At 37.2% G+C, this 26552-nt stretch overlaps 1 protein-coding gene across 1 annotated transcript in view; it reads right to left on the reverse strand.

Annotated features, from left to right (window-relative positions):
• Positions 1-8384: 8384 nt before the first annotated feature.
• The window catches only part of LOC127857229 (transcription factor collier-like), a 35708-nt gene continuing 17540 nt past the window's right edge, over positions 8385-26552 (reverse strand). Inside the window, exons 7-15 of the mRNA XM_052393643.1 lie at positions 23345-23426; positions 22787-22934; positions 20035-20097; positions 17600-17730; positions 12513-12639; positions 11527-11615; positions 10991-11171; positions 10412-10546; positions 8385-9455 (exon numbers count right to left, since the gene is read on the reverse strand). Of these exons, the coding sequence (XP_052249603.1) occupies positions 9346-9455; positions 10412-10546; positions 10991-11171; positions 11527-11615; positions 12513-12639; positions 17600-17730; positions 20035-20097; positions 22787-22934; positions 23345-23426 (1066 nt within the window). The 3' untranslated portion in view covers positions 8385-9345. The remainder of the gene's footprint in view (positions 9456-10411; positions 10547-10990; positions 11172-11526; positions 11616-12512; positions 12640-17599; positions 17731-20034; positions 20098-22786; positions 22935-23344; positions 23427-26552) is intronic.

Here is a 26552-nt window from a genome sequence, read left to right on the forward strand (position 1 = left end):
CAATTTATACACGCAAAATGCCATCAATTTTTTATTAATATATATTTGCATAATACATAATGAATCAATTACTTTGAGACTAGTGCTATTTAATTGAGACAGGAAGTCGAAGTATTGCAATCATAGCGGTCATATAGGCATGCTGTGTGTTTGTCATGGTATGATGTGTTATTGTTGTACTATCATGCGGATTGATTTAACATGATGGCCTTTTCACTCGCTATTATGTTAGTTGAGAGTATTTTTATTCAGAACACTCAGTTCTTGTCAAAGATAACGTACAGGGTGTGTTCTTTGTATGACGAAACCTTAAGATCTTTGACGAGAACTGAGAATTCCGAAAGAAAATAACGCCAACTAACAAAGCGAGTGAAAAGGACATCATGTAAGATAAACCTGCAGGATAGTACAACAAACACATCGTGCTATGACAAACACACAGCATACGATGACAAACACACAGCATACGATGACAAACACACAGCATACGATGACATACACACATCATGCTATGACAAACACACAGCATACAATGACAAACACACATCATGCTATGACAAACACACAGCATACGATGGCAAACACACATCATGCTTTGACAAACACACAGCATACGATGACAAACACACATGCTTTGACAAACACACAGCATACGATGACAAACACACATCATGCTATAACAGACACACAGCATACGAAGACAAACACACATGCTATGACAAACACACAACATACGATGACAAACACACATCATGCTATGACAAACACAGTGTACGATGACAAACACACATCATGCTATGACAAACACACAGCATATGATGACAAACACACAGCATACTATGACAAACACACATCATGCTATGACAAACACACAGCATACGATGACAAACACACATGTTATGACAAACACACAGCATACGATGACAAACACACATCATGCTATGACAAACACACAGCATACGATGACAAACACACATCATGCTATGACAAACACACAGCATACCATGACAAACACACATCATGCTATGACAAACACACAGCATACGATGACAAACACACATCATGCTATGAAAAACACACAACATACGATGACAAACACACAGCATACGATGACAAACACACATCATGCTATGACAAACACACATCATACGATGACAATCACACATCATGCTATGACAAACACACAGCATACGATGACAAACACACATCATGATATGACAAGCATACAGCATACGATGACAAACACACAGCATACGATGACAAACACACATCATGCTATGACAAACACACAGCATACGATGACAAACACAAATCATGCAATGACAAACACACAGCATACGATGACAAACACACATCATGATATGACAAACACACAGCATACGATGACAAACACACATCATGCTATGACAAACACACAGCATACCATGACAAACACACATCATGCTGTGACAAACACACAGCATACGATGACAAACACACATCATGCTATGAAAAACACACAGCATACGATGACAAACACACAGCATACGATGACAAACACACATCATGCTATAAGAAACACACAGCATACGATGACAAACACACATCATGCTATGACAAGCACACAGCATACGATGGCAAACACATATCATGCTATGACAAGCATACAGCATACGATGACAAACACACAGCATACGATGACAAACACACATCATGCGATGACAAACACACAGCATACGATGACAAACACACATCATGCAATGACAAACACACAGCATACGATGACAAACACACATCATACGATGACAAACACACATCATGCTATGACAAACACACATCATGCTATGACAAACAAGAACCATACGATGACAAACACACAGCATACGATGACAAACACACATCATGCTATGACAAACACACATCATACGATGACAAACACACAGCATACGATGACAAACACACATCATGCTATGACAAACACACATCATGCTATGACAAACACACAGCATACGATGACAAACACACAGCATATCATGACAAACACATAGCATACCATTACAAACACGCAGCATTCGAAGACAAACACACAGCATGCAATGACAAACACACAACATGCAATGACAAACACACAACATGCAATAACAAACACACAACATGCAATGACAAACAGACAGCATTCGAAGACAAACACCCAGCATACGATGACAAACACATAGCATACCATGACAAACACACAGCATGCCATGACAAACACACAACATGCAATGACAAACACACAACATGCAATGACAAACACACAGCAAACGATGACAAACACACAGCATACCATGACAAATATATAGCATACCATGACAAACACGCAGCATTCGAAAACAAACACACAGCATACGATGACAAACACATTGCATACCATGACAAACACACAACATGCCATGACAAACACACAGCATGCAATGACAGACACACAACATGCAATGACAAACACACAGCATACCAAGACAAACACACAACATAAGATGACAAACACACGGCATACGATGACGAACACACAGCATACCATGACAAACACACAGCCTACGATGACAAACACACAGCATACCATGACAAAAAAAAGCATACCATGACAAACACACAGCATATCATGACAAACACACAGCATACGATGACAAACACACAGCAGACTATTCCAAGCACACAACATACTTTTATTAGCACATATAATTTTATTTCAACCCACATCATTTCAATGAAACAGCCTATATATAAATAGTCAACATAAGACAGACGAGGCATCCCATAATGTTTAACCAATAATTTTATAGTGCTATAAATGCCGAAGATGATAATATATCTTTGTGGTCTCACAAGTTCCTAGTTGAATAATATACGGATATCTCGCTGTCGTTTTAACGTTGACGCTTATTGGAAAATATGCTACAAATGTCGTATATGAAGTGCGTGGACGTAAATTTATTGACGTATTAAAATGGATAGAAATAAATATAATTTAACTGACGAAAAACATTTTTTGAAGACATTACGTATTATTTAGCTAGAATATAAATAATTGCTTAAGTAAGGGATGCTACTATACGCAAAGTAGTCAATCATTTACAATCGATTTGTCTCCCTTATTTAAGGCCATTTCTTACAATCTCCACGCAGAGTTGTCGTTTCTTGCTCTCACATACAATTTGATCCAGCTATGCTGGTTCCAGTCAAATCTCTGCGCGGAGGTTGCATTTCTTATAGGAGTTACTGGAAGGTTTTGGCAATGATTGTACCTTTGACGCATGCATTGTTTGAAATAATATTGAAAATTATGAAAAGAACGGAGGTCAAAATGGCAGACCGGATTGTTAACACACCGCACGTGTGCCAGAACTTAACCTTTACAGCGCTGGAACCGAATTTTAAAGGCCTTTGCAAACAGTTTGGATCCAGATGAGACGCCACAGAACGTGGCGTCTCATCAGGATCCAAACTGTTTGCTATCCCGATAGTATTCTTTGAAAAAAATCTAAGAAAATGCTAATTTTAGAAATTCAGCAGACAACATTTTAGCAGACGACAAATTTCCCAGCATGCAAAGGGTCGCAGACTCGAACTCACTTTGCACAGTATGCTACAATCTCAGTGTCCGAGGTGTTTAACGACCGGAACTTAAATATCATGGCCTTTTTTTGTTTTGAACCATGCCCCGTAACCCTACTAAATCGTATTTTGATGGGGTTACCATAACAGAGAACTTCCGGTTGCACAATTGTTCTACACTTACACTACATTTTGGTCATGGGACCAAACCAACAACTTCGTTATCAATTACTTCAAACCGCAATCATTGTTATTTCAATGAGTATTTAACCAAATGAGGGCAATGTGAGCTTAGTATCTTTTTCGCCGCAATATTGCAGCCTCTCTGTGCAGAGCGAAGAAATGCGACCAAACATCATCAACGAGTGCCGTACAACTAACCGGAACACAACAGTCACGCAATTTTCATTTTTAACGTAGCAGTTTAACCCAGCATTTCACCTTAAATTACCTTGGCACAACGCCAGCATATCCGAATGAATACTAGGTCGGCCCGTCTTGAAATCGTCCCTGATAGCCTGAACAGGCTCCCGAAAGGTGTCAGTTTGCAATTTAAACACAGTTATGCTTCAGTTTTCTATCGAAAAGTATTTGCTTAAATGTCCCATTTACAAGAAGCAACGAGATTTTTAAAGACACGCATCCTGCGAAAAACGGTATTGTTCCATTTGACGCCAGCGTAGCTATAACCCAGCCTGCGCATCTCGCAGTCAGGTCAGGAGTTACCTAATGAGGCCACGAATTCTTGCGAGATTTACAGCGGACAGTGCAGCCCTGACCAGACTTCGCATTTGCGCAGACTAGGCGTGAGTAACGCTGGCTGAAACGCCATAAGACCCATTTTCGCATAACGCGGCTCTGATTTGAATGTATCGAAAGAAGACTGCGTGTTAATCAAATACCCGTAATAGCATACAATATATTTTGATGGTGAAGAAATTAACTCATAATAAGCTATGCGAGAACACATATGATGTGATCTCCCGTAGTATATTTTACGTACTAGTATTTTATATCTACGAACACTATTGTGTGGTTTGAATATACGTGCACTTAATAACGCACATTTCATGCGGTGGATAGGCGACTTACAAATGAAAAATCAACAATTACAATTAAACCTTTGTTTTCAATTTACTTATTTTAAACGTATTTTTTCTATTTTTATTTCAAAGTCAGGATATACACCGAATATATTTTTTAAAGATTTCTTTTGTTATACCTACTTACGATAAAAAGAAATCGAAAACAGTCTTCCAAGCAAATATTTTGGGGCATGAATACAGCATGTACGTGTGTATTCTGTGTGTCGTGAAATAAAACAGGATTTCCCCAACGTCGCTCGGATTGGTTCAAATATTTGCGATACATCACATTTGAAAGTTTTCCGCTTTCCCAGCCGTTGTACACAAAAACAAATTCCACAAAGTGAATATGTCAAAATATGCCAAAACAAATTATTTTGTTATATAATGTAAAATATTCAACTTAAGTACAAAATTAAGTTAACATTTTGTTCTTAACACACACTTTCTTACAGAGCATTCTAAGCTTAATTCGTTTAGCAAAAAAAGGTATGAGATATGATCTTATAGAAAGAAATTGAAAGGCATCAAAATTCATCGATTTGTCAACGTTTTTTTTCTGCTACCATAATTTCATAGTAACTTGCCCTTAGCGCAATTTTCTCGCTGTTGTCTAAAAAATAAAAAATAAACATAACAGTGGTTCGTTAATGATGTCTTTGCAAACATGTATAGAAGATAGTCATATAACGAGTAACTTGAATTAAAAACTTGTATTTCAGTAAATCAAGATGCTGTTTTAATATGATACAGTTACCGTAAATTGTCATTCAGCGTTTTGTTTTAAACATATATGTTAGAAGTATAACTAACTACTATGTTAAAGAATTATGCATTTGTCTTCTGCTATATTTGTGACTTATATAACTCTTTTGAAACAAAAGATACTTTAACAAAAAAGTCTATAATTTATCAAATACCCATTGTATTGTAATTGTCCTTAAAATTATAAAATTGAAATACTCTTCTCTCAAGTGTTTCTCCATAGTAAATTCCAAGTCTACCATTTGCTTTTAATTTGGTTTATATTACTTATATTATTCTAACTGTCATTTAAGTTATAAACTGCAATTCTCCACTTTCAAGTATGTGTCCATGGTAAATTCCGATGTCACATTTGCTTTTAATTTGGCAAATATTCGAATTTTGCCAGTTATAAATTTTGTATACACATGTATTACATGTGAGTTTTTTTTTTAAATGTTTTCTATTTGTAAACACTGATGCACATTTTCAGAACATTCCAAAACACATATTTAAAATGTATGATACGCCACAATGGCATGCGTTTTCTTGATGATTTGATTTTATAGGGACGGTCAGGCAAAGATGAACCAAACTGATTTCAATGAGTCTTATTACCAACATGGCCGTGCTCTGTGAAAAGGGGGTTTAATGCATGTGCGTAAAGTGTCGTCCCAGATTAGCCTGTGCAGTCCGTACAGGCTAACCAGGGACGACATTTTCCGTTTTAACTGGATTTTTACAAAGAAGAGACTTTCTGTAAACGAAAAACACCATTCAATCTGAAAGTGTCGTCCCTGATTAGCATGTGCGGACTGCACATGCTTATCTGGGACGACACTTTACGCACATGCATTGAACCCCCTGTTCGAAGAACACGGCCTATATGTATACATACTTGAATGAAACAGGCATAAAAGTTGTCGTGAATGTGTTTGTTTTTGGTTTTGTCAACAGTCGGTGCTTGGAGATACCATAAGCGAGTTTCCGCATTATTTCTTCATAATCCATACATGAAAAGGCGATTTTCGCCAATTAAACCTACCAGGCACTCAATGTGTACTACAAATCGATTTTTCAAATGAAACACTATCATCTCATGTAAACCAGGGCAATTGCATCTCGTGAAATCAAGTAAAAATGGCACTTCTGCTATTAGTGCCTTTGTATGTATGGCACTATATTCCAATGCCAACCCTTATGTAACGTAATTTAAATCATCAATTCTAGCAAACTTTAAAGGCAATATTTTGAACGTATGGATCCCCATACATTTGCTTTACGAATTCCACCATGTCACAATTTATGAAGGTCTTCGCGTTTCCAAATGGGCTGTGCTTTTATTTTCTGTACTTTTGATGATGAATTAATCTTCGCTGAAATGCCCTACATTGCCCAATTTAACAATATTTCAACATGTGCTGAAAGAAACATACAAAACCTACTCATCCTTTAAATTTAGCCATGGAATTTTAAAACATCCTTGCCTGAGCGCCACCTCGAAAGTTACTTTGGCTCATCTTTTAATGCATCTCAAAAAAGAGGTGACGCCCGTGATAAACGGCCGTGCCATAATGGCGTGTTTTCAAAAAGAGCACTCTAACCTGAATCATTTAGGAAATTTAAAAAAAGTGTCATATGCTAAGTAAGAAGAAAGTTTTATGCGTACCAAAGTTCACTGGTTTTTCAACTTTGTTTCGTTTTCATAGAAGAAAATAATGCATAAAGATGTTAGCTCTAATATTATTCGACTCTTTGTATAATTTAGGTCAGTTGGTATGGCGCAACAAAGGGGTCGAAACTTTAACTTCTGCTGCAGCAGAAAAAAATGCTCTTTGTAATCCTACTCGGCCAGCATTTAGTTTTAGATTATGGCATCAGCCAATCAGAACTCTTGTTATATCTGCCATTTGCTGCGAACCTGGTTTGTTTGGAAAAAATGGCGGCCGCCGTGATGGTGCCCTTTTCACATCTTCTGCAAGTTTATGTGACGACCTGTTTAAAGTTTAGCATTGACACGCGGTAAATGCTCTGCTGTACACTTGTCGATCAAAAAGTTGTTGCCATTCGCTAAATAAGAAAATCGATCATTAATGTCTAAAGGGCTGCTTTTGCGGAAATTACACTTATACACTTACCTAGATACACAATATCTCACTTTAATAAATGACAACTACGAAAAAGGATGAGAATTAAATAATAATTGATTAAAACACAGATAATGAGTTCGTTTCAGTTTTTCAAAAGTTATCTTTTTTCGTTTCCGTTGAAGTAGCTTATGTCATCCATTTGTAAGCCCAAAATTTGATTGGCTGACGGGTTCAAGGGCTTATTCTAAAAACAAATGCTGATCGAGCAGAATTTTCTGCGAGCAGCATTAAAATTAAAGTTTCGACTTTGATGCGCCATAAGTTGGCCGCGTAGTCTGGTCAGGAGCTACCCAAATCGTGATACATCGGCTATCTCCGGACTCCTGCGCAAGATAGGCAAGATTGATTTCTGGAATTAATCGTCTGTTGATCCAACGCGGAGCTACCCATTCCGCTAAAATGTCACGTAAGGTTTGGTAATCTCGTCAGCAGGTAGGGTAACTCCTGACCAGACTGTGCGATTGTACAGGGCGGTCTGGAGCTTGCTGGTCGCATACGGTATAGGACCCATTTCCGCATGAAGCGAGTCATATCGTAATAACATTTAAAACGTCTGAACAAGTGTTACCATAAGTTAGTAACTTCATAAGGATGTGAATTTAACATCTGGCCATAATAATTGCATAGGGTTTTTTGACAACCAGCGAAATGTGTGATATCTATAATGTCATATAGACACACCTGTAGTTTGCGTTGTTTTCAGCATATTTTACTCTAGAAAATAGTGTAAGACAACATAGTGTTTAATCTCATTTTATTTTTTTACTTAATATAAGAAATATTATATATATGTACGTAAACAAAACATTAAAACAATCAAAAACACATCCTTTTGTCCCATGCTTCGAACATTGGTTTAAAAAAAACATGCATCAGCTATGCATCATTTGCTTACAGTTAAATGTGTAAGAATCCAATTTTGTTAACGTCGATGAAACGTTGACCGATCAACAAATGAAAAAAATCTAATGAAATAAATATCACAAAACAGGTTTGTACAACAGGTAATATGACTAGAATATTGTAACATTCACATATAAGAACATATTTATTGTATGGTACCTAGCGTTCGTTATAAGTTCGCCTTAAAATCGGCATGCGTTTACAATTTATTGTATGAATTAGTATCGACAAGAAAACATGTCGCATATTTAGGTCAAACATAATCAATGACAACTATTAAAAATCAATAAAATGCATGATATAGAAAACGTATATGTTTAAAAATGTCGACACATTTTTAAGCATGACTAGCTATAGCACTAAAAAAGACGCCCATTCCATCACTATGGAAATGGATAAAAGCACGGTTATGTTGTCATGAGGTCATACCAGTAATATTTTAATGACTCAATTGAAGACGTCCATTCGGCAAGAACAGGCTTGACATATTCAACTAAAGTAAACATATTTTATTATAAATGTTTATGAATATAAATGATTTCCATCCTTTGAAGTAAAAAAATACTTCGATACACGCTCAATTTTCTATGAAGTCACGTCCATCTGCGTTATGACGTCACGTTAATCAGACGCCACCAGCATACGTCACGTGGAGTCCAGGAGTCACACTTTTAACACACGTATTAACAAGAATCAATCAATTAAAGCGCACATTTCCGGAAATAATCGGAAGTCAGCGGAACAAAAATCAGTATTGAGCCTATAGCGATAATCATCTTCCCTTTGTCCGTATACTTTACAAAACAACACATTTACGACTAGTTTATAAATGCTGGCCAGGCGCTCCGTGCTGTGGCTGATCTTTGCGAATACACCGGGTTCAGTTCGCTTCATTTGATAGGTGACACAATTGAGCTTCCATACGGTTGCGTGGCGTTGCACGGCTGTAGAGCGAACGGGTTCATTGCGGTGAAGGGGGAACCGATAAGTCCGCTCATTCCTGGAAAAAAATACGAATTCGCATTTTATATGTTTTGCAGGTGAGGTTTAGGATATTATCCTTTCTTTGCTGTTGAAAACTGTGTTGTATAAGGATAAACTTAAAACATTTTGTTGGGAAGAACGAAAACGACCTGACAACAATTAAGACTTTCGATAGACGACCAAAACACAGCTAAACCATTGGATGATCATTAATGTCGCTGGATTTTCTAAACTAATGCGTGCACGTTAAACGATGCAAAATTGTGACGACAGCTATGCACCTACATTATAAAATGTGTGCGTCCAACCCGCCTGCAATCCAGACATGCCAAACCCGCCCGGCGCGTGCGCACTCGGTCCGAAATTCATTTCAGGTCCGGGTAATGCGCGGACCGGTGCGAAAGCACTTTTCTGTTTGGAATTTGGCGCCAAAATTGAGGAATGTGTGTGTGAAAAAATTCCTGAACTATTTCCGCTGTTTGGAAGGGGGAGGCTAGGCGTGCTAACGGGGCCCCCTGAAGATAGAAATAGAACTCGGACTCAGAATTAAAACTCGGACTATGATACAGAAAGAATTGTTTGTAATGGTCGCCCATGCGATAAATAAACTTTGAGTCATATATATTGAAAATCTGCAGCCCAATGGATGTTTGTAAGTTCATATGCCGTCAACGTCTTAAAAAAGCATCATTGAACGTGCACGTATTTATTCAACAGGAAAATTATCTATACTCTGAGCCATATGTCTACATTCCCTTTATCAGAATAAGACGTTTGCTTTAAAAAGATAACTGTCTCTTTTTGAAGCAGGAATTTTTTTTATTAAATGATAAAGAAATAAAATCATAGGTATAAACGCAAACAGGTTATTGTAATTGTGAACAGAAATGTTCACGTAAGTATGGTTTGGCTGAATCACTCGGTTAATACGTGTGAAAAATCCTACATGATAGTTGTGTGTACCCTACTTACCCATATTGCCGAGTCCGCCGGCGCTACTGTGATACCCGTTCATCGTGCTGTACGCACTTCCGTTACTGTGAGGTGTTGAACCAGTTGACCCGTAACCTCTTGGCGACACGCTCGAACTTTGACCCCGATTGTAACCTTTATCCGAATAATAAACAACTCAAATGAGGCGTATTTACTTTAAGATTCTGTCTGTGAGTAAACGTGTGTAGGCTTAAATTACCAAAATCAATGAGGTAATCATTGATTTTCGATTTTGATCAATAAATAAAACAACCTCTTTAGATGCATATTTAGTCGGCTGTGAAAAAAACTATATTCAATTTACAATTTATATTTTTACTCGAGCACATAACGAGATGTCTCGTTTTATCACCAGATATTTTAGAAATAAAGGACCACTAGTTGATTTCCAATAAATTGGAAGGTTGTTTTTATATATGAAAGCATTGTCGAGTCGAAAACACCTGAAAAAATACATTTCGTTATCGCTTAATTATAAACCGATCAAGAATTATGGCTAAGTTGATAAACCGTGCGCTGCTACGATGGAAGGAAACAAGTCATCACGAACATACATACCATCTTCCCACTGTCCGTTCTCCTGCACGCTGACCGCCAGCTGACCGCTGTACGTGTTGAAGCCCATGGAGGGCGCGTTGTTCATGGGCGGGGACCGAGGGGCCGGAAGTGACAGCTGGTTCGGGTTGCGCATGCTGTATAGCGCCTCCGCGAGATCTGCCGCCCGCTTGAGAATTATTTCCTGCAAAGTACAATCCTGAGTCTCACTCTGTGGAAACATGTGCATAAATATCGTCCAAAATTAGCCTGTGCAGTGCACACAAGCTATTGAGAGACGGCAGTTTCCGCTGTTATGGCATTTGATTGTTTAAAGGAAGTACACTTTATCTTCTTATCAAAAATCTGGTGTAGGCGGACTGCATAGTATAATCAGGGACGACACTTTATGCACTCAAGTCTCTTTTTTAGAGCGAGGTTCAGTTTTATTCGTTTATATAATTTTAGATACTTACATACCGAACGACCGAACACCCGATCGAAGGACGGGCGAACAGACTGATGCCATCAATCCATAATTTATAAATAATCATGGTTACCTTCGGTAGTCTCTCCGGGTCCCCAGGATGACGGGGAATGAGTTTCATGAGCCTTTGAAACCCGTAGTCTATTGTCGGCTCGGTCAGCGCTGAAAAAAACAACCCAGTTATGTATCCCATTGTTTATTCCTCTTCACGTTGTAACCCTGACGTGATTCATTATTTTTAGGGGAACAGGCATTTTTATCTGAACTAACGCAAAAAGAATTAGTTTTTTAGGTTACAATATACAAAATACTTTTGGTGTTCAATGCTATACCCTCTTAAAACAAAAAAATTTATTTGAAGACACAATTCTCTGTACGGGCACTTGCCATGACTTTATTTTTGAATATTTCTGTGTTCATGTGGTAGGGAAAACATTGTTGTATACTACAAATTCACTGTTTTGCTTTTAGGTTGGAGACTACATGAGACTTTGACAGTTGGCGGGAAACCATCATCAACGGGAGAGATGCCGGTAGAAAGATGGCCATGAAACAGTGACCGCTGATTCGCATTGAGTTCTTTCTTACATACTGGATGACCTATCTTCTTTATTGTTTAAATCATTGCGGCTTGGAATGCTCTTTAAGAAAATGTATGGTTATGGGGGTGTCTACGCGCAAAAGTTTGACTTTACTTGTTGTTTAAGTTATTGCTTTTACATTGAATTTGTGTAGGAAATCTTTTAGTATATTGTGACCTAAAATTTATAAAACTATATGCCATTAAACGGGTTTTTAAAATGTAGATTTGCCTTCCTTGAACCATTTCTTGAACCAGTTGCCTCCCTGAAAATGCTGTGTAAGATTTGTATCCCCTATGGTGAATAGAATTTGTTCAGTCCGCGTCTTGACTTTATTAAAAATAAGTTCACAATTGCACAATTTCAAATCGCTCAGTCTTTAAGATGCAATGCTTTCAGTATTAAATTGACACATTACATAATGTTAAAAATAGATAAATGTTCAGAATTAAGCTTTACATAATTATAATCTACTTACATGTGTACACGAATCGGCCTGGGGCTCCCTTGCAGAACTGTTTTGATTTGTACGACAGTGTGACCTCCACCACGCCGGGTATGTGACGGGGCGGGGTCTGCACCTTGATGGCGTGTGACGTCAGCAACTAAAAAAGAACTCAAAATGAACTATTGCTGATTTATATGTTTTCCATTGTATGATGCAGACAGTTCATTTGACCACTTGCTTTCCTCTCCGGCTAGTGCACCACTTTTTACATTTCTTTAAACAGGGTTCGCTTCCAACGCGACACGTGCCTTTTGGCCTAAAAACCGAATGGTACACCGCCATATTCCCAACGAAACACAGCTCAAGGTCCCACCAGATGAAATAATACTGTCAAAGCATATGAGGGTGGAATATTTGCAATGATTTAACCCATTTATGTTTAGTGGACTCCCCCATCCTTCTAAATTGGATCAATTTATTTCCAAAATTAAAGATGTCTAGTACAGTATATTTATTTCTATATTAAGAATATTTCTCATAGAATTTCCTTTAAGCAAACAGCGCAGACCCTGATGAGACGCCGCATCATGCGGCGTCTCATCTGGGTCTACGCTGTTTGCCAATGCCTTTTTTCTAGACGCTATGCATAAATGGGTTAATATTGCAATTTCGGTGAAACTAAAGATAAATAACACAGGGCTGCTTGGACGCATTGCTGGGCCTTCACATTACCCAACTTCGGAGTGGCGGTAACATAGCAATGTGTCTTCAAAATACACACACAATCAAATAGGTTTTAACTGTGGACGGTATTACCAATTACTATACACGTAATTGAGACATGGGAGTTTCGTAGGGCACAGAAATAATACCGGACGGCTAATTTCTATTACCCGTCACACAACCTATGAGTTTCCATGTGCTTTATCACGATTTTTTATCTATGAAGTTTCCTACGAAATTTTATCTATTTTATTGCAATCTGCTTCAATGAAGTTCGACTTGACAGGTGTAATTGTCTTGGACCAGACACTTCTATCCATTCGAAAACTATGTATACGACGCAAGTCTCAAAACTAATTCATTAAGTGGTTTTGGTTTGTCATTTGATCGCCCAGCATATGCTTTGCGTTCTTGTTCAAGTTCAATCAACTAATTAAAGACCCAATGCTTTAATATTAGTGTACCTCACGATATAAAAAACATGTCATTACCGCGGGACTAGAGCAACAAGATGCGCGCGCACGTGGGTCGCCATTGCTAGCATGCCGTGACTTTTAGACGTCGTATTGTTCAAGTGATATAAAACCAGGACAGTGTAGCTTTTAAACTAACAGGTTCGCATCTTCCGTCTCAATTCCACGCTATTTTACTGTTGTCTTCCCTCTGTTTCCAATAACGGAATTGACTCTATTGTAAAATCGCTTTTTCAAAGCCATTAACGTAAAATTAATTACTCTTGTATTCAAATAGAAGCGCACGGGTCCGCGCGAAATCATCAATGATTAATAGATGCATTGGAGACATGGATTGGATAGGAAACCAGCTTTAAGAATGAGACACAGGCATGTTCATAAAAACTGATCCATGGTGCTGTTTCCGGTCTAACGAACAACTTTTGTTCCGGACCTATAAAATAAATCGAGTTTTTGGTAGACAAAAATCTATTTTACAAGAAAATCGATCTTAAATGGATGATTCACTAATGTTGTTCTTAACTCCACCAGAATACAGAAAATCCGTTTTGACCCGTAAAAAAAATAAAAAATTGTATGGCAAATTTAGGCTGGCACATATATATTCAAGCTCTTTCATTACCAAATTTGACCTTGGACCTCTAAGTGTGACCTTGACCTTGTAGGTTGACAGACGGGTGGTAGCCATAACACGTCGTCTTATGATGGTTAACATGTGTATAAAGATATTTTTAAATCCTGATTTAAGTCGCAGTGGTGTAGTGGATATGATGTCCGCCTAGCGATCGGGAGGTCACGGGCTGGATCACTATTGTGGGAGCGTTCATTAGATTTCCCCCATAGACACCAAGTACTGGTTCTAGTCCCAGGAAACGGACTCGATTGCATTTCAAATAAGCCTTAGGCTTTCAATGCAATAAACCTAAAATAAATAGGTTTAAACTAAATACGTGGGGACTTAATGGCGAAGACAAGAAATTTTGGAAGGAAATCTAGACCTCAGGACGGACGCACTGGTGCGACTGCTAAATGCTGCCTTATTCGAAGGGGGGGGATATAAATTTGCATATTCAGAATTAAGCCTATCAGATAAAGTAGAAATCCATATTAAATCAACACGTTGGACATCTAAATTTAGACGTTATGTTAACTACCGGTAACCAGTGGCCTTAACAAGGCAGATGAAATCCAAAACCGCTTTAGCGAAGTCGGTATTTGGGCAGTAAACAACATTATACAGTTACTCAGGAAATCATCTCAACGTGAAGTCTTAACAGATAAATAAACGACTCCATTGACCAGATATGTTATTCATTAATTGTAATTTAACCTTTACGACAAATGGCGTCGTCAAAAACCAACGGGAGAATAATTTTCATCTCCCCACTCAATGGAATAGAAGCATCGAACGTGACTATAGTTTTCCGATCACCTAATCCATGTGAAATGAAATCGCCGTGCAAACGGATCAAACTCGTGCATTTGGAGTCCACGCGCTTTTATACATCTTTCATCCGATAACTAGTAAATTGACGCTCAAGTAATCTCCATTATGCCGCGAACAAGAGCTGATGGGCATGTTTAGTTTTTCATTAAGATTTAGAATCGAATGATGAAGAGTTGTTTTGTGTAAAATTACTCCATGATCCCCCATTATCATGGTGTACTTAGCCGCGATGATTTACTGTTATATGCTTTCCGGAGTCTATACACGCCACGTTGACGGTTCTGTCTGTCGTACATTAAGCGACATTTACATCGGGTTGAAATGCCAGAAAAGACATACGGAAGCATAATGTTAGAATATAGCATTGAAGATGGCGGTTTGTTTCTGGGAGGAGAAGTTGGAACCGTAGTATTAGAAATAAACGCAGTTGTTGTTCGTGGTGGTTGCTGGGATCAGTGATTATGGCGATAGTGGTGGTAGTGTTTAAGTTGCATCATCCTCGTAACAATCAACATCAGCAGTAGAAATTGGAATCACATCATAAAATAGTAGTAGTAGCGAACAGCAGCAGCAGAAGTACCTCGTACGCTTAGTCTAACATAGGTAGTAAGTATATAGTAGTAGTAAGTAGTATAGTAGTAGTAGTGAGTATAGGTAGAAGTAGTATAGTAGTAGAAGAGTAGAAGTAGTAGTAGTAGTATTAGTAGTAGTAGTAGTAGTAGTAGTAGTAGTAGTAGTAGTAGTAGTAGTAGTAGAAGTAGTAGTAGTAGTAGTAGTAGTAGTAGTAGTAGCAGTAGCAGCAGCAGCAGCAGTAGCAGTAGCAGCAGTGGATGAAGTGGTAGTGATAGTGGTAGTGGTAGTGGTAGTAGTAGTAGAAGTAGTAGTAGTAGTAGTAGTAGTAGTTGTAGTAGAAGTAGTAGTAGTAGTCGTAGTAGAAGTAGTAGTAGTAGTAGTAGTGTAGTAGTATAGTAGTAAGTAGTAGTAGTAGTAGTAGTAGTATAGTATAGTAGTATAGTAGTAGTAGTAGTAGTAGTAGTAGTTGTTGTTGTTGTAGTTGTTGTAGTAGTAGTAATAGTGGTAGTGGTAGTGGTAGTCGTAGTAGTCGTAGTAGTTGTAGTAGTAGTTGTTGTTGTTGTAGTAGTGTAGTGGTAGTGGTAGTAGTGGTAGTAGTGGTGTGGTAGTAGTAGTAGTAGTAGTAGAAGCAGTAGCAGTAGCAGCAGCAGTAGCAGTAGTGGATGAAGTGGTAGTGATAGTGGTCGTGGTAGTGGTAGTGGTAGTAGTGGTAGTAGTAGTAGTATAGTAGTAGTAGTAGTAGTAGTAGTAGTAGTAGTCGTAGTAGTAGTAGTAGTAGTAGTAGTAGTGGTAGTAGTAGTTTTAGTAGTAGTAGTAGTAGTTGTTGTTGTTGTAGTAGTAGTGGTAGTGGTAGTAGTGGTAGTGGTAGTAGTAGTAGTAGTAGTAGAAGTAGCAGTAGTATTTGTTGTTATTGATGTTCGGTTGGAATACATTTCGCTGGTTTTACTTATTTACTCACCGTATAAACCGAAGTAATCGAAAAGCTGTGAGTCTCTAAAATCTTCTATATTCGTAAACTACTAAAACATGTCCGCAATTGGTGAGCTCGCGTGCAGAAAATGGTAAAATATGAGCGCGTGGCCGCAGCAGTGACTTCCGGAAAAATCAATTTCTGTTTTCCGAATGTATTAAGAGACTGGTTTCATCGTAAATTGCTGTTTCCGGGTACTTGATTCCGGGTTATTGAGACGCAGGTGTAGAGCGCGCTAATGACATTGAGCAGTTAATAGTACTGCAACGGGGACTTTTGCTTTTTATGGAGAATTTAAGAGACAACGAACACGGATAGCGATTGGTAGAGGATTTTACTGCTCTGAGAACAATCACTCGTGTTACACGTTTCATAGCTTGCATTATATATATGTACGAATAAATTCTACCATTAAGGTAATTATTTGTTTAAATACCGATACAAATGAATAAATGAATTAATGAAAGAAAATATTAATATATACGACTGACTAACGAAAGAATATACGGACGGACGGACGGAGTGATAGATGGAGGGACGGGTGGACGCAAAGACGGTCAAATAGGCAAATCATGCCAAGTATGTAAACTAAATATACAAAAACTCTCAAAAATGAATAAAAGATAGATTGAATGAATGAACTTGAATAAAAGAACGAAAGAAAGAAAGAAAGAAAGAAAGAAAGGAAGAAGAACAGAAGACAAGAAAGAAAGAAAGAAAGAAGGGGAGGGCGGAGGGAGGAGGAAGGAGGAGGGAGGGAGGGAGGAAGGGAGGGAGGGAAGGGAGGAGGCGAGGGAGGGGAGGAGGGAGGGAGGAGGGAGGGAGTTTGGGAGGACGGGAGGGTGAGGGAGGGTGGATAGGAGGAGGGAGGGAGGGAGGGAGGGAGGGAGGGAGGAGGGAGGGAAGGAAGGAATGCCAACGAATGCCCTACCTCGCTCCAGACGAGCATGGTACCGAAGACTATTTGAAGGCCGTCGAAGAAGTTATCCCCTATGATGATCACGGTGGTTCCCCCTGTTGTCCATCCCTCGCTGGGGCAGATCGCCTTGATACACGGGGTAGCTGGGGACACGAGATAACAGATCTGGTAACGCAACTATCATGGCTTTATTAATGCCATATCGCATTTATATTGCTCGTAAATTATTGATATACAATATAAATGTGCAAGTGTTACATGTTTGTATTTATGCTGTATTTACATGCATTAAGGGAAAATAAAAACATACATGCATTGGACAAAAACAGTGAAGAAACAATATCTACCGCTACTAGTGATTGGACAACAAATTTGACTATAGGCAAATTCTGCTAGAAAAAAAAATATATATAACAAGATGTGTTTGTGAAACTATAAGTCCCCCCCCCCATATATTTGACCTTTGACCTTGAAGGATGACCTTCATCTTGATCTTTAACCACTCAAAATGTGCAGCTCCATGAGATACACATGCATGTTAAATATCAAGTTGCTATCTTCAATATTGCAAAAGTTATGGCCAATGTTAAAGTTTGACGCAAACCAACAAACAGACAGGGCAAAAACAATAGGTCCCCAATTCTGCAGTCGTTCATCGTTAGCTTTAAGTGATATTTGATTTGGGCCGTGCTCTATGAAAAAGGGGGTTTAATGCATGTGCGTTAAGTGTCGTCCCAGATTAGCCTGTGCGGATTAATCAGGCACGACACTTTCCGCCTTAACCTGATTTTTTGTAATTAGAGTCTTTCTTGAAACGAAAAATATCATAAAAGCAGGAAGTGTCGTCCTAGGATATGCATTAAACCCCTTTTTCACAGAGCACAGCCCATTTATAAGTTAAAGCTCAATCGTGGCGATTTTTAATCAATATCACTCTTCTGAAGGTCATTGTTTTCATTGAGCCAACAGCATGACCTTTCAGTTAAAGGGACATTTTCACAGATGTTGGCATGTATTGAAGTTTGTCATTGAATGCTTTATATTGATAAATGCTTATCATATGATCTAAAAAGCTCCAGTAAAAAAAAAATAAAGAAAAAAGAAAAAACTCAACTGGGCTCGAACCACTGACCACTGGAATAAATGTCTAACGCTTAGACGACTCGGTCATCCGTGTTCATAGAGAATATGGTGTATTTTACACTTAATATTAGCAATCCTCGTAGTGTCACAAAATATATATAAAGTATAACGACAACAACAGAACTCTCAAAATTAGTCAACGTTTCGCGTTGCAACGCTTTATAATCTTCAGGATTTTAAATCGTCAAAAGATGCATATAATGGATATTTTAGAGCATGGTTAATGTTCAGTATTACTGTTTCCTAACAAATACCATAACTACAACGTAAATTTGCGAATATGAAACATTTTTTTTTTAATTTTGTCAGTTTACCAAAACGGTAAAAAGGCCGCTTTTAATACGATTTCATATGACTTTTATGAGTTTATTTATTTCCGCCAGAACTAATTCAAGTAAAAAATCAAATGCAAAGTAACTGTTTCATCAAACATGTAACCAAAGCATGCAGTCGTAAATAAAGAATGTACCAAGCGCCATGCATATAGCTTAGTTTTACACAAATTTATAAAGAAACAAACATGTACGAAATTAAATAATGAAACACGTGACATGTACTGAGCTGGGTTTATATTTAACTAAAGTTTAAATGCCAACTTATAGTTTAATAGTTATTCTTCAATTTGAATTATTTATGCTTTTTAAAAAGGAATTACAGTTATTAAAGGCACCATTTTTGAACAATATTCAGCTCAACATCTATTATATTTTTGACAAAATGGAAGTACATAAAATAAATAGAAACACGAGAAAACGTATTAATAACATGCATATTACAGCAAGCACGACCCATGGAAAATACTGTCCCATGTGTGTAAATTTTAAGTTATTTTCATTCATATCAACAAACCAACGGCATGCAAATCAATTAAAAGTAAAACTAATGCATACTCAAGTAAAAGTTACTATTACATACATAAACAAAATAGGAGTTATTAACGACACAATTTTGTATCGAAATAACTTTTTGGTATTCGATAAATTCACCAAAAGCATAAAATGCCAGAAATGTTCATCAAGATAAATTTCTTTACAATAAAATAATTATTGAAAACATACAGTTTCATTCAACAGTTTATAGCCGTCAATTCTATATTATATAGCGTTCACTTTTACAGGCCTATCGTAAATGAACAAAAGAAATCCATGCCGGGTTTTTAGCCACATTCAATTATTTTTAGAACGAAAAAGTCTTCAACAATACACACTAAGTACAATGATGCAAATTAATGCGGCATACACACGTCAATTGCGTTCTAATTTCTATAACCGTTGATACCTTTTCTTCGGTAAAAATTTACTTACAAAATGAAAACTGTCCCCTGAGGTACTTTCCATGGGTCCCTAAATAGGGATCTGCGAGATAATCTGAGAAAAACGTGAAAGGGAAACTTGTATAAGTGCAATTTCCAATACATCAAAGTGTAAAAGCAAACGTATAAATATCAGTGAGGATAACATGTCAAATAATCTCATTGTTTGTACTGTTCACACACAATTAACTAGTGTATATTAAACCGTGAAAAAAAATCACACTTGTGATTTCATGATGTTTATTTCTTGTATATATGTGAAAGTTTTCACTATATAATTGAATGTTCAGAGATCAAAATTATTGAATAAATCAAACGTAGAATAGTTACATACATGAAGATCATACTGATCGATTTTTGTAATTATATACATAATGATAATTTTCTTCCATGAAATGGGCTTATGTGTTCTTCCCACGGTCACATAATCATTCTATAAGAAGTGTTACTGTAAAATAATAATTTCAGTAAGAATACTTTTAGAACATTTTACTTGATAAAATCATTCAGGGTTACAATTATGTGATCGGGTTTGTTTTATTAACTTATAACGGAGGTTTACTCCCAAATGCGTTACAAGTCTTCTATACTGTAAACTAATAAAAATTTTTTATATAAAATGGCTATGTGGTTTATTCCATTTAATAGATACAAATGTATCTACTGAATGTTCTAAACGACCTTTTTAGTCAACGCGAAAGCATGGTCCTATTTACAGGCGCGCAACGCGTAAGAGAGGAGAACAAGGTAGTCCCTTATTTTTAATCATGGAGATTCCAGGGTCCCAGATGGGAATTTATTACGCCAGATGGGCAGTCGTGAGATCTTGCTGGGACCAGATTGTTTCCTAACAGGGGCTCTTAGACATTAGATCTCTCCCGATCTGACACCATCTAGGAACGCGATGGCCATGCAATTGATTTCTCTTTCGTTGACCTCGCGATATTTACGGAAGCGGATTTCTCATACAGTAGTAATGTTCCGGCAAAGGGCATTTAAATGCGTTAGCATTAGGACGATATTTGAGTAGTGCATACAGAAACATCTCGTTGAAATGGTCGTTCTATTTAATAGCCTTTAATGAAGAGTTATGCTGTTTATTTTCAAAATAACAGTCGCCGACAGAAACATCAAACCATTCTGTAGAAATGCATAGCCATGATATTTGCTATAGCCTTAAATGCATATAAATATATGCTCTTATATTTTGAAAATATATACTACTCGCTTTTTCTAGTGAAAATCCTCCGCCTTATTCACAATTTAATAATATGCTGTTATAAACAAATTCGTTTTGAGCATAATTTCACAAAACTGTAGGATATAAATGCAAGCTAAACATATATTTGCATATCGGATACAACACAAAGTCAATATTATGTGCAGACAATTGCTAACGTGTTATTTTTTAATAAACAAACAGAAACTAGCTATTAGCTAACTTGCTCGCGACAAAAGATTTCAATGCCAGTTTAGGTGACCGAAAATAATGTCCGAAAGTGGCGATCACAATCACTATGATTTAGTTGACTGTAACCTTTAACCCCATTATATGGCGCGCTCAACGCTTAGATGAATAATGGGGCTGATCTAATCAAGCGCTCCTTAACCCAGAGAGAAGGGCTTAAATGATCATTCTTCAAAGGCGTCAAGTCACTCTCGTCCTCGTAAAATGCCCATTCACTTATTTTAGAACTTTAGGTTCCGCTGTTACAAATGCGATCAAATATGGTATTGACATTTTATGCTTAAATTAGACAACTAAATAGTTTTTTTTGTTTGTTGTTGTGTGTTTATCCTTTTTTTCCTACCTTCGTTTGTATTTTTAAAACAAAACACAGTCTCAAGTTTGCTAACGTGTAACATAATGTTTAATTAGTGTAAATATTAAATAAGCACATGATAGAGCCCTGATACACTTTGAACATTCCTATAATATTTGTAAGCGTCATCGAAAATTCAAAATACGCCAATTAGTTTCGAAAATGTATAACATTTAATGGTATTTCAATATCCAGCAGTTGCATTCGCCATTACATATCAACAACCCATCAATGATCGATCATCAACAATTCATAGGTTATACCAAGCCATCTGGGAAGCGTAACATTTCACCACAAAACGTCCTAAGTTAAATCGATAGTCCCATTTTCTCTCGCGAACCTTTAACAGATGTTAGGGACCGGTTGGTAATTTCACGCCTTTAATAAGTGCCGCTTCATTACACCCTTTTACATTTATTGCAACTTTTAACTGTACTTTTTGTTGGGTAACATGAGTCGTTAAAATGGTTACTGTTAACATGTAAATCAATATCAATTAAAATACATCTTCAGTTGTAACCAGGAAATGCTTATTTTCTTTGGCTATATTTATTTATTAATTTATTAATTTATTGTATTATAATTATTATAATTATTATAATTAATATCATTATTATCATCATTATTATCATTATCATCATTATAAATTTAACAATTATTATTATTATTATTATTATTATTATTATTATTATTTATTATTATTATTATTATTATTTATTATTATTATTATTATTATTATTATTATTATTATTATTATTATTAGGTTTATGTACATCAATAAACATAAACAAAAATGTTTCAGGGCAGCATTTTGTTACAGAGAATCGACTGCATAAAATAAATAGTGAGTAGCATCATTATTATCAAAATTATGTTTTTAATTATTAAGATAAATTATCAACAAAAATGCGTAACAATCACCTTGACAACCAGTGTCACGTGACTCACCTCCCTCCGTCGGGTCGAGACGGCGGGCCCGGCGACCGTGTTTGGAGTTGTTATGGACGAACATGTTGTCCGAGACGGACAGTAGAGGCCCGTCAACGCACACAGTGGTGCTGACAGAAACCTGAAATAGCACGGGACATTATAATAATAATTATGAGACGACGCACCATCATCATCATCATCATCGTCATCATCACCATCACCATCACCATCACCATCACCATCATCATCATCATCATCATCATCATCATCATCATCATCATCATCATCATCATCATCATCATCATCATCATCATCATCACCAAAATCAACATCAACATCATCATTCATACTACCATCATCATCACCGACATCATCACCAGTAGTTGTTAAAGTAGAAGAAGTAGTATTAGTATTATAAGAAGTAGGAGTATGAGTTGCAGCAGCAGTAATATTGGCAGTGGAGGCAGCAGCAATATGACCTTTTGCTACTTCTGATTCGGGATCTATTGTTACGTATTGTTAAGTTAATAATCAAGGTTTGTGTCGTACCTGAAATCGGCGCATGTCCCTGGGATTTCCGGCATTTTTCAGACAATTTTGATTGCACTTCATGAAGAACTTTAGGAAGAATCTGAAAATATAAATCAACGGATATCTATACGTCCCTAATATGTAATGTTTTTGAAAAGCATAACCATATGCCGAGATTGTCAGCACAATACGTATTTTTCTCTTCACGTATTAGTCACAAAAAGTGCATTTTAATTGACCAGCAATGATTATGCATCCGCAACCCGCACTCACATTTATCCCCAATTTTTATTTGCCAACGACTATATTTTTTATTATCAAAAAAGAGTTAATTGGTATTGACCTCTTTTATCACGAGAACTGTATATCCTTATACATATCTTTAAAGGAGGTACTTGTTTTAGTAATACATACATGTTGGTTAAGTATTGTACAAGTTCAAACATGGTCATTTACTAAAGCCTTCGCAACCACAATTCTGCGCCTCTTGTCACATCAGAACTTCACAAAAATTTCAAAGCTAACTTTAAAAAAAGCGCCAAATCATCGATGACGTAACAAAATCCCTAATTCCAAAGCTCACCCCACGTACAACAGTGCCGTCAGATATCAAACAAAAACCACGTTGTTCAAACAACGATTTGGCAACAAGTTACATCTCAATGCCACTATAAACATGGTCGGCAATCAAATCGTCAAATCTTCCTTTGAAACGAATCTAGATTACATCGTAAACCCCCTACTGGGAGTTGAACTCTTAGGCCCCAAATCGACAGCCTTCAGTGCAATTTCTAATTGATTAAGTGCTATTTAAAACAACTTCAGTCAACACCCCACAAGTCCAATGGAGTCATTTATTTTCAAACAAAAGCTCCCAGTGGACACGACAACTAACGCCCGAGATAATGATAAACTCTGAAATGACAGAAAAACTAAACAAAATATAATTTATCCCGCGATTGTCTCTTTCACCAGTTTCTCTGCCTACAATGATGCATCCACTGGGACCGGAATTAGCGTCGAAATCATTAGCCAGGCAAGCAAACAAACTAGACATAAATGATGACAATAATGCCGGTCCCGACGGGACGAGCAGAGAGTCTTAAACAACACGACTTTAACCATCTCTAAACAAATAAAGCCAGCGATCTTCACAATATTACACATTCCGCTGGGACAAATTCAACAATCTTTTCAGCTTTACTCTATCATGTCATAAGGTAGCGGTGTTGCCAAGGGGGAATTCAAAAGGAGAAAGAAGAAGATTAACGGCAACTGTTAAACACACTAGTTTCCTAGAGAATATATTAGCGAACTCTTTTGGGAGCTCTTTAAATAAATTGTCTCCCAACAAGTTTCACCTAATATGTTACTGGTGATAAACTAGAAAGGAAAACGTTACCAATGTAGCAGAATTTCCGAAAGGAAAATTGTCGTGTGCTGTTTTTTTTTAATACTCTGATGCCATTTGCGCTGCAAACAATGGGCTTAACGTGGAGAAGTAAGTTTAGAAGAAGTCGTGTCCCCGATTATTGATCCGACTTGACAGACGGGAATCGCTTATAGTAAAACCGTTATATACATCAACGGAGCGCAGAGCGGCTTTTGAATAATAGAACAAGATGGCAACGATTTTCTCTGTTGACAATGTCTGAATTATTTAAATAATTATGGTTTCCAGTTGTCGACTGTATTGGAAGCTATTGATGAGAGTAAACAACACGGCGTGTCAAACGTAATGTCCGTTAAGAAATGACAGTTTCTGATTTGTTCTAAATGTCTAATGGATTTCTATAAACTCTTGCAAGTGCCCACATTGAGCGTATGTTTTGAAGATATATTCTGATTTGTACTGTAGTAGTTTCTATCAGCAGTTAGCATGCATATAACACACCGAGTAAGTAAGCGACAAACACGTTTATTTCAATTATGTGAAATTTAGTGGAAAATAACCGTTCACGCTTTTTTCAAATATGATATAATTGCTAATTCTATTAAGACAATTTAATAAGATTTCATAAATGCATTGTTAAGCCCCCGAAGGTGGGAATATAGTGATCGCACTGTCCGTCTGTCTGTCGGTCCGTCTGTCCTTTACACTTAAAAAAATGCTCATATCTTCTATGTCGCTTCAGATGTAACCTTCATATTTGGTATGCATGTGTATATGGACAAGGCCTTTCAATACGAAGATCATGCAATCAGTTTGCAGCTCAACGACCAGAAATAAAATGCTACGTTAACTGGTGTAAACTCTAAATTAAAATCAGCTAGTGCATTCCTTAAGGTGTGAGGAACACGAATAGATGCTGCTATCCACGCATATAATTAACTTTGCGACTCAATTAAGTGGGAGTAGTATCATAGTTACACACAGCGCATGCGTAATCATGGTAATACAGGCAATTAAAACAAATTGGATGACTAAAAAAAAAATTCGATTGGCAAGGTCAGGGACAGCTGTGAGGTGCGCAGGACAAAATCAATTAACCTTTTATTCAAGTAGGAATGTCATGAATTGTGACTCATGTATACTATATTAACTTGTGGATTCATCTATTTGGTAAACCTTAGTTGTTTGCGTTGTAAAATGTTTATATACCCATCTCTGCATAATTGTAACATAGCATGACGTAGGAACATAATATATCCCGATTGGATAACGCTATTGCAATCTTGAACTTGGATGCCTCTGTCTATTTATTTCGTCTATTCTGAATCACCTTTTTGTATCAGCTTGGAACCCTTGTTCATAGAACTTAAACACAAAATCAGCGAAGTGAAAACAATGCATAAACGCATCAATGGGTTACCAAACACGGTTAATGCTGTTTCGTGTTCACGAATTGTTCCTATGTAAGATATACTAGTACGATGTCAACAATATATACATCAGTGTCGTGCTAAAAGGATTAGTGTTAAAAACGCTGTCAAACCCCAAATCGCGCAATTCTGCTGACGCCGGATGGAGCCTTCTGCTTGGGAAATCCGACTTAAGTGAATCATCGTCCAATAATTGAATCCAATCTATTTGATTTAAGCGCCGATCAATGCTTTTGATTCACAATATCTCGACTATAACACCGAATAAAGCAGACTTTATAGCCGTATGAAATCTAGCGAAAACTTTCATACGAGGACGTGGAACCAATACCAATAAAAGTACGCGACGTCTAGCAAGCGAGAGCGAGCGGCGGATCTCGGATTTGTGGAGTAAATAAGACAT

This window comes from Dreissena polymorpha, chromosome 14 (assembly GCF_020536995.1).
Source record: "Dreissena polymorpha isolate Duluth1 chromosome 14, UMN_Dpol_1.0, whole genome shotgun sequence".
NCBI classification, from domain to species: Eukaryota; Metazoa; Mollusca; class Bivalvia; order Myida; family Dreissenidae; genus Dreissena; species Dreissena polymorpha.